Source organism: Berghia stephanieae, chromosome 11 (assembly GCF_034508935.2).
Source record: "Berghia stephanieae isolate SIO BIC M18660-M18661 chromosome 11, UCSD_Bste_1.3, whole genome shotgun sequence".
NCBI classification, from domain to species: Eukaryota; Metazoa; Mollusca; class Gastropoda; order Nudibranchia; family Aeolidiidae; genus Berghia; species Berghia stephanieae.
Window position 1 is genome coordinate 24,699,207 of NC_088370.1, and position 10,359 is coordinate 24,709,565.

The 10,359-nt window shown below is 36.0% G+C and overlaps 1 protein-coding gene across 2 annotated transcripts in view; it reads right to left on the bottom strand.

Annotated features, from left to right (window-relative positions):
- Positions 1–318: 318 nt before the first annotated feature.
- The window catches only part of LOC144956531 (elongation factor 1-alpha 2-like), an 11,459-nt gene continuing 1,418 nt past the window's right edge, over positions 319–10,359 (bottom strand). Inside the window, exons 2-8 of one of the 2 annotated variants that reach the window (XM_078887091.1) lie at positions 8,696–8,848; positions 6,676–6,855; positions 6,309–6,476; positions 5,684–5,827; positions 4,698–4,949; positions 2,764–2,928; positions 319–961 (exon numbers count right to left, since the gene is read on the bottom strand). In XM_078887091.1, the coding sequence (XP_078743217.1) occupies positions 602–961; positions 2,764–2,928; positions 4,698–4,949; positions 5,684–5,827; positions 6,309–6,476; positions 6,676–6,855; positions 8,696–8,839 (1,413 nt within the window). In that variant the 5' untranslated portion in view covers positions 8,840–8,848 and the 3' untranslated portion in view covers positions 319–601. Of the gene's footprint in view, positions 962–2,763; positions 2,929–4,697; positions 4,950–5,683; positions 5,828–6,308; positions 6,477–6,675; positions 6,856–8,695; positions 9,860–10,359 lie in introns of both variants that reach the window. The other variant, XM_078887092.1, reaches the window with a different exon arrangement.

Genomic DNA, 10,359 nt, shown 5'->3' on the forward strand with positions numbered 1-10,359 from the left:
AAAGAGACCCACCCATCAATTTGTGTCCCTTGCCTTAAGTCTACACATACTCGGGTTGTCACGTGTAGTTGTCGAATGTATGTTGCACAGTAGGTCTAGGTGAAAACTTGGACACTATGTCCTAAAATCTGGGACATGTCCAGTCACCCTGTGATCACAGCTAGGAAGTCTCAGCGCAATACCATCATTTCAGCACCATAATTTAGACAAATCCTGATAGGCACGAACAAAACCCATCCCTATCACACAATAGAAGCAGGGAAAGATGAAAGTATCACAAAAACAAAAAATACATTTAAAAAAAAACAAACAAAAAAGTGAAATGTAATTTGTTTAATATCTACAAACTTGCAGAGATAAATAAAAAGGCCAATTGAAAACACTTTTTCCTTCTGAAGTATTTTCTGTGCAGCTTAGATTGCAGAAGCCACATGGACAATGAAATCAAAATCAAAAGAATCGACTTTTTAACGGACAACAAAGGGAAAGGTACTGGGACTGGTCTCCAAGTCCCCACCATATAAGTATACACTCGAGCAACATTATTCTGGTCTTCATGATGTTCATCGACCAGAAGATTGTACAAAGGTTCCAATGATATTCATTTCTTAGACTTTTGGGCCTTCTGGGCAGACTTGGTAACTTTACCTTCCTTTTCTTCCTTCTCAACCTTCTTGATGACACCGACAGCGACTGTCTGCTTCATGTCACGGACAGCAAAACGTCCAAGGGGAGGGAATTCAGAGAAAGCCTCGACACACATGGGCTTGGAAGGGATAAGTTCAATCATGGCAGCATCACCCTTCTTTACGCAAGAAGGACAATCTTCCAATTTCTTTCCAGAACGACGATCACATTTCTCCTTGATCTCATGGAACTTGCAAGCAATATGGGCTGTGTGGCAATCAAGCACTGGAGAATATCCATTTCTGATTTCACCAGGGTGGTTGAGGACAATGACCTGGGAAAGAGAAAATATTTAAATCAAAAGTGTCTTATGTATTGTCACAACAAAAATCTAATCAGGCCTGTAAATGGTTGGTGAAAAAATTGAACTGTTTGAACATACGGAAATATACCAACAGGATTAATTAATAAACAGAACACATGTCATTTATAGATTTTATGGTACAAAAAAAATCCCACATTTTTGGGCCAAGGTCAGAGTTACTTGTGCAATGAAAGGATGTCTGGATGTGTTAACTAGTACTTGACGCGAGAAGCTGTGTATCATCAAAGCTGTGTATCATCGCTCCCGTTTTATTTTTCTGTCTGAATTGTGTTAAATTAAGTGGTGCGGTTTTGTGTGGATGAAAAAGAAAAATTAAAACAATCACAGACGTGAGGAAAGAATGCCTCTGCTAAGAGCTTTCAAAAAAGAATATATATATTTTCGAAGAAAGTTATTTCGCATTGTATTATTTTCCGGTAATAGAAACAAAGACCCTGGGAAGGAGAGACGGAGAAATGCATGTGTGTCAGTACCAAAATAGAGAGAGTAAAAGCTTGAAACGAACTTCCAGGCTAACAATGAATATTCGATTGCATGATATCAGACTAAAACAATAGGAGCGAGTTCACTATAGAATAACAGCAATGAATTGGTATCTCACTATAGAATAACAGCAATGAATTGGTATCGAGTACAAATTTGAAAGATCCAGCAAGCATAAGATAACAGCGATATGAGCATCCGGGCTATTACAAGTAAACAAAACTGAAGTGACACTGAAAATGGGTACAATCTTGGGGGAAAATGCATACAATTGCTGAAAATACGTACAAATCAGCATCAGCATGTTTTGTCGTAGGTGGCAGCTCTGCCGTCCACTTATTGACTAGGTGTGTGTCAGGCGACTTGCGACCTTCAGCGACCCCCTCTCGCTGCCTGTGGCACAGCAGGTAGGCAGGCAGTGACTACACCCACGTCTAGCGGAGCGTGTGGGTGGCATATAATAGAGCTTACCGATAAACTAGTTTTAGTATCCTTTAAGTCGACTTTCGTAACGGAATAAAATTTATTTTCTTCGAGGGACGAAATAAAACATTTTTTGTTGGTTCAGGTCTCTGACGTTGGGAATTTTATTTTTACTATCAATTTTATATTTTTTAAAACAGTACAGAATATATAGAGCAAAATCGTACTGTCGGAAATCCGACAGTCGGAAGATTTACAGGCCTGTCTAGTTATTTCAAAAGAGCACATGTCTGCAAAGGTTTCCAAATAGTCCTAAAAAGGAATTAGAAAAGACAAAAAGCGGAATCAGCTGTATATGACTGATGGTCCAAAAGCACCCCCAATTAATATATAATCTCTAGAACCCTGTCAAGTAACATGAATAAGACGGCCCAAGGGTAAAAACAGTAAACGTAAAAACCGAAGTATCAACAAACAATATACAAGGATAAAAATCAGCGATGATAATGTCAATTTGTCAAAAAGGAGGAAAATGTATCAGTCCATCATGCAATCCCAAGCCAAATTGCAAAAATTGTATATACAATATGATAGTTGCGTAACATTATATTACACTTTGTAAATATTTAATATGAGAGAGCTATTTCTAGCTTGTTTCTATACTTTTTTTGGTCAAATCCCCTACCCAACATCTATTCAAAGGACAACACTGGTCTTGTTACTTTGACATTTGGTTCCTCCCAGTCTAAGCGGACATAAAAATATGAGTCACCAAAATTCATCCAATGAGCACATGTGTCAAATTTTGAAAAGACCCCACCCAGACATTGGGACTGTTAACTCACCTGGGCAAGGAATGACTTCACTCCCTTGGGTGGGTTATTCTTGCTGTCACCGGCAACGTAGCCACGCTTGATTTCCTTTACAGAGATGTTCTTGACGTTGAAACCAACATTGTCTCCGGGGAGAGCCTCAGTCAATGCTTCGTGGTGCATCTCCACAGATTTGACCTTGACAATAATAAAAAAAAAGTATTCACAAATAAGAGTGGTGCATCAGGAAGTCACACTACATTTATCACTGGAAAAGTCGTGTCATATCATAAAAAATCAATTTATATTTTGAGATCATATAAAATATATTGGGATGACAATTGTGGATAAGCCTTCAGATCGACAGTTCTGCCCTGGGACGCAAAGTAGGAAGCCCTGAAAAGGACCTTTACATGATGCATGTTCGAATGAAATTGTACTACTGCTTAGCAGGTTTCATGCCTCATCTTACTTGAAAGCACTCAATGTCTATTCTAGTAGCAATCATATAACTTTCAATACGGGCGTTCAGTGTCTTACTTTTTCAGAAAATGGGGAAGAATTGTAACAGGCCTGTGAATGGTTGGTGAAAAAATTGTCGGAACCTTTTGAACACGCGAAAATAGACAACAGGACAAAAAAATGGACACAACACATATGACACGTCAATTGACTAGTCAAATCATGTCACTTTCCCCTACGTATTTATAACGAGGTCCTTATTTTATGGTATCAAAAAAAAAAAATCCCAATTATTTGAGGTCCCAGGTCTGAGTTGTAAAATGAAAGGAAGAGAACAATTCCTACCCTTTTGAAGGATGTGTATCTAGATGTCTAGTAGTGCTCGACACTGTGTTAAATGTTTACGCTGATTCTTTCGTTTATTTGGATTAATTCTTATAGTAGAAGAAGAGGTGGTGCGGTGGTGTGAGAGCTTTCAAAGAAGAATATATATTTCGAAGAAAAATAATTATTTCGCATTTTTCTCCCGGTTCACATCGGGACTGAACCAAAGATATATACTGAGAAATAAGAACCGGAGATATGCATGCGAGTCGGTAATAAAATAGAGACCTTCCTGTCGTGCGTGAAGACTACGCGCGCGAACTCTCTCGCTGGCAGTGGCACAGTAGCCAAGCAGTGGATACAAACGACTAGCGGAGTGTAATGATAATATAGCTAACTGATAGACGCCATGTTTTGTCTTTGATGCGAAAAAAAGGTTTTTGGTTTATTTTTTCTAAGTCGGCATTTGAAACGGGAATAAGTCTTTATTTTCTGTTTTATTGGTCCTGTTCTTTGGCGTTACGAATTTTATTTTTACTATTATTTTTTTATCACTTATAGAGCAAAATCGTACTGTATTGACGGAAGATTTACAGGCCTGTTATAATTAAAGCACCCAAGAAAAGGTAAGATAAAGGGGAATTGGTTCAAATAGGAAATGTATGTAGATTCCAAGAGCACACTATCAAAGTACTTGGTCTGAGATCCAAGAGCACACTATCAAAATACTTGGTCTGAGATCACCTAAAGTCTCGTCCAGACACCTAGCATAAGATTCCACTAAGAGGAATACACAAATGTTAATTTTTAAAAATAATAATTCATATTGATATACATGGAAAAAAAGTAAAAATAAACTGGGATGTGTTCGGATACAATTCTAAACAGCTTCACTTAACCTAACCAATAGATATTTGCGTGGCGTGCTGGAACTTTCATACTTGTCATGAATATTCCTTTTTTTTTTAAAATAATTTATTAGCCATTTGACTGAGAATTTACAAATCTATTAATATAATCTAGATCTAAAGCGTTATCTGTTTTTGTTTTAATTTGTAAATCAAAAAAAACATCTTCAGACATATGGAAGTGACCCTAGTTAGGGGTCAATTCCATAAATTATGTTTGGTAATATCTTCTCAAGACTATCAAATCAGATTTGGCCGTTATAAAACAAATACCTCAGTGCTAAGTCCAGCAGGGGCGAATTGGGCAATCAAACCTGGTTTCATGATACCAGTTTCAACACGACCAACAGGCACTGTTCCAATACCACCAATCTTGTATACATCCTGGAGAGGAAGTCTGAGAGCCAAATGGGTGGGCCTCTGGGGGGGAAGAATGCTGTCAAGGGCTTCAAATAAGGTCTTGCCAGAAGCAGACACTTCCTTCTGGGTCACTGGATCTTTACGTTCAATGGCGAACCCTGAGTTCTAAAGAAAAACATGAAAATCGTTAGTCATCTTTACGGGTCGCCTCCAAAAAATAAATAAAATGTAAAAGCTTTTTAATTTATATTTATTCAGGCTTTCATTAATAAATCATGAAAAATTAAAACGGATACCACAAAGTATACAATGGTGGAAAATACAATAAGATTTTGTTTGTTTGTTTGTTTGTTGCTTTAGGTCTCTTCCAACACAATTGAGGTTATATGAGAGACCGCTGAAACAAAAAAACAAGCAATCTAACAAAAATAGTACAAATGTAAATCAAAATCATAACCTAAAGATATCATAAGCTAAATTATAAATAACCAAGAACAAACAGGCAGAAGATTTACAGAAAAAAAAAAAATATCCCCTGTCAAAAATACAATCACAAACCAAAGAAGCAGGATAGGCTAGTAAAGAGAAGAAGAAACGACATCACTATCGGATCGTACACCCATGCGAACATCATAGGTATATGATTCAAGGGTGATGCTCCCATCCAACCACCCGCAAATAAATACAATAAGAATAATAGTATCGTCTTTCTGAATGAAGACAACCGAAAAACCCCATGCGTGTGCATATTTCAACAACTGATAACAGACTGAATAAAAAACCTGCAAACCAATGACAGGCAACACGAAACTACATTTTTCTAGTCATATTCCCAAATTCAATTAGATAATGGGTAAATACGTAACATAAGATTGAATAAAGGTCGAATAGTCACTTACTTTCCACCAAGGCATTTGTTCGGAGACTTCCAACATGTTGTCACCATGGAAACCAGAGATGGGGACAAAAGCGACAGCTTTGGGATTGTAGCCAACAGTCTTAATGTAAGCACTGACTTCCTTCTTGATTTCCTCAAAACGAGCCTGTATTTAAAAAAATGAAATTGAACAAGCATAACACAACAGGTTCAACCAAGAAACAAGGCAACAGTGCAATGCGCTGAAGATTTTAACTATGCTTAGGACACCCAGGCATCACGTCCATTTTTATAAAAAACTCACTTTCAGCAATAGATGGATGAACGATTTGGGCTTAGAAAATGTGGTACTACCGCAAACTCGGGGATCCAAATAATTTTGGGGTTTTGGGAGGGGGGAAACTTTTTAAAAAAATAATTTTGAGGGTTTGGGAGGGGGGGGGAACTTTTAAAAAGTCTCTCCCCTCCTAAACCCCCAAAATTACTTGCAGTAGTACCGAAAATGGTTACGTTGATTACATCTTTGGGTTCCATCAAAAAATGTTTAACTCAATTTAAAACTTTTTCATTCTGGCAACAGTAAAAATAGAACACGACTTGTATTATCCATAGAATTCTATTAATATCCTGAGAAGTGTCTACTATACCTGGCTGTATGGAGGACTGGTGCTGTCCATCTTGTTACAGCAGACAATCATTTGCTTGACACCAAGAGTGTATGCAAGCAAGGCATGTTCGCGAGTTTGACCCTCCTTGGAGATACCAGCTTCAAACTCACCCACACCAGAGGCCACAATAAGCACGGCACAATCAGCCTGAAAAAAAAAATGAAAATGAATTTTCGCAAGGTGACATGGTATGATAGAATATCATAATGAATATAAAGATTAGAAAATTAGATTTTTATAATGAAATGCATATGTTCATTGGAATCTGGAGAGATGTGCATTTAACAACTATTCACAGGCATGAAATTGGGTACAAATGTTGAAGGCATTACCCAAATCTGCTTACCTGGGAGGTACCAGTAATCATGTTCTTGATGAAATCACGATGACCAGGGGCATCAATGACAGTGACGAAGTATTTGGTGGTCTCAAACTTCCACAGAGCAATGTCAATGGTAATACCACGTTCACGTTCAGCCTTCAGCTTGTCCAATACCCAGGCGTATTTGAAGGAGCCTTTGCCCATCTGAAAAAGTCCGGGAATAAGTATGCAATTAACAGTAAGGATAAGACTGCATAAAATGCAATTGTATTTAGAAAGACCACAGCTCAGAAGAATGTGACGTCATGGAAATGTCAGTCGCAACTTACCAAACATCATTGCAGTGGTACTTAAGCAGACATGTAGATAATTTAGTAAAACAATGGCAACAGAAGCTAAAAATTTTAAAAAACCTATTCATCTGAAGCTACCTTGCCCAACATTTCAGTGAGCTGTTCCTAAAATTTCAAATTAGGCAGTTTAGTGAGCAGCAGCAGTGGCAGTCAAATTTTGACCCAACTCGCCCATAGGAAAGTTGTGACCGAAAATTGCCGTTCGCGTTTTGGGGGGTTCAATTAAAGATGCATAACTTCGTTATAAAGAGGAATATCGCAGATATTTTGATATTATTTTCGTCTTTCAATTTCCTTTTAAATGGTGCCAATTAATCCATTGATAATTCCAGAAGTTATATGAAGTTAAAATTTGGCAATTTTCAAATGCATTTATTTTTTTATTTACCGCGTGTTTTTAAAATTTAAACGCTTGTTTTTAGAATATCTAAACTTTATTCATGCCAAATTTCAGGGCTCTATATCGATGCGCAGACACCTTTTAACTCTGCGCCGAAATGCCTTGTTTACATTATCTTATGGCTGCCGGACGATATCGATATTCATAGATATTTTAAACTTAGTTATGTATTATGTTAAATTTAGTCCATAATATTTTCAGTACTATTATTTGCTATGTTTTTATTTTGAATACATACTTTCCAACTTTATTTATAGGCTTTTTATAGTTTTTGTTTTAAAAGTTCGTATATTTCTTCTCTTTGTGAAATCCGATATTAATAATATCGACATTTTAAAAATACCAATTGTTTTAATTTAATTTTATTTTACTTTGCCATCAAGTCATCAAGTTTCTTTCCCATATGTTTAGATATGTTTATCATTTGTATCCATATTCTAAAGACCTTAGCCTTAATAATTATTATGGTAAGAAGTTCTATTAGTTTTGACACCACCATATATTGAGAGAGAAGGGGAGAGGGGGTGGGGGGATAAAATTATATTAATTGTCAGTTCAAATGATGTAATAGCAATAAACCCAAAGTGGTTCAGCAGAATTTTTTTAAAGTATTAAAAGCCAGAACTTTCCTTCTAATTAGGTATAATATGGAATCTGTTTCAATTTATTTGAACATTTTCAATCTCCCATTTTATTTATATGCAATTAAATTGCCATAGGTAAAAATAAACATGACATTACACAACATGTTTATATCTTTTCATTTAAATACTCTCAAACCCTTTTTTATGTATTAATTAGAAGAGGGGAATTATTTGCAATTGTTTCAATGAGACATTGGGGATAAATCCAAAAGTGATAGAGCAAATTGTTTCTTACATCTAGCCGAGTTTTTTGATTATGTAACATTTGCGTCATATTATGTAATAATGTGTTAATTTGAAATGTTTATCTTCCTCTTTATTAATGTAAATGCATTGTCCTCGATAAGACGAACATTTTGGTATACAATATATTATAAGAACTCCATATTGACTGTTTTAACCATTTTTTATTATCACACGATTTCGGTCACAACTTTGCAATGGTAATTTTGGGGTAAAAATCGGTCTGAAATTTCAGACTTTGAACTGCCGTAACTACATTTCTAATCAAGATACAAACAAAATTCAAACTTTTGTAATCTGTGTTGCCAGCTCTTTCATATGACATTGGTTTCAAGTGTGTGAGGTACATTTAGAATTTCTATTAAACTCCCTATTCAAATGTAATTAAATATGAATAAACTCACCTCCTGGGCTTCTTTCTCAAACTTCTCAATGGATCTCTTGTCGATACCACCACATTTGTAGATCAAGTGACCAGTGGTGGTGGACTTGCCAGAGTCGACATGTCCAATGACAACAATGTTGATGTGGACTTTTTCCTTACCCATTTTTAGTTTCTGAAAATGAACAAGGATGCAATTAATAAATGGCAATGATAACATGATTCATAGAATGCAGTTGTATTAAAAAAGACTGCAACTCAGAAGCATGTGACGTCATGGAAATATCAGTCGCAACTTACCAAACATCATTGCAGCAGTCTTAAGCAGACGACATAATTCATTAAACAATGGCAACGGTAGCTAGAATTGCGAGTGTAAAGTGAGCCGGATTCCCACTTTTGAAAACCTGAATACTAAGATTAAGAGGCATCTGGAGATAACATTGAAGTAGGACCCGTTAATTTTTTTTTAGTTTAGTTTGGATCAACAAAAACTAAGAGGCCTCCTGAAAGCTGCATGTGCTAAGGGGAACTAACTCAAATATTCCGTCAACTAACCCTAAGAACAAAGCCCTGTAACTAACCCTTATAGTATAGGAAAAAAATCATGACCTCGAGTTCACCATATAATAGAGATTAGAAAAAGAAAATTTTCGATTTCTCAGTTATCAGACTATATATGAAGTGTTGCAACGCAGCTTGTTAAAATTTAAAAAGCCTAACAAGATATCACCATAGCCATATGGAGAACCTTACAATGGGAGGAAATTTTAAACCCATCAAGGTTTTTATTATGCTATTTTATTATTAATTATATATTGACAAATAAAATAAAAGCCGGACAAAAGATCCATGGTGATATTACCTAATTGAAAGATGCCACCACTGAGCTAGAGTCGTTTCAATCCTAAAGCGCTTTTCAATATCAAATTTGTAAACATATAAGTTGGAACTAGAGGCTAGAAAATCTACTCGTATTTACCTTAAACTGGCTTGAATGGCCGTTGAGACTGATTTTCCTGAGATGAATTTTATTAAACGAGTATTTTGATTTGGCAAACTATCTTTTTTTTAAATCGTCAACTACCCTATTTCATCCACATCAAAAGGGATTATTAAATTGGCACTGAAGGAAACGAGACACCCAGTATGGGCGACAGGTAGATAAAAATAGATGGGGGTCCAACTTGATTAGGCACTTTGATAAAATTTTCAAACTCAAAATATCTTAATTTGACCCAGTCAGGGGATGGGACTTGAAAAAACAAAATTTGACACCTTATTTGTTTCTCTACGACTTAGGGTTCCAGAGTTATTTATATTTTTCTGTTGACATTTTTTGTCAATTTTACAGAGAGAATCTGTGATCTCACTGCTGCCTCAAAACCAGCATCTCGCGGCTATCGGGAAATTTTGGGTTTTGAAGTCAACATGGCCCACTTATTGTTTTCAGCAATTTTGTTTCAATTAAAAAATAAATGTTAAGTGTTGGGTATCATTTTAAAGGTCAGAAAATAAGCTTTATTTTCATATAAATCATTTTCATTTATGGAAAGTATGGACAAAATTAAGGATAAATGAAAATGGAAAAAAATATGAGGTTTTTGTAAAAAAAAAGTGGGGTTGATGGCGGAAAAAATAAAATGAGCGAGTGTATCAATTTTGATGAAATTTGGCAGAGATGTT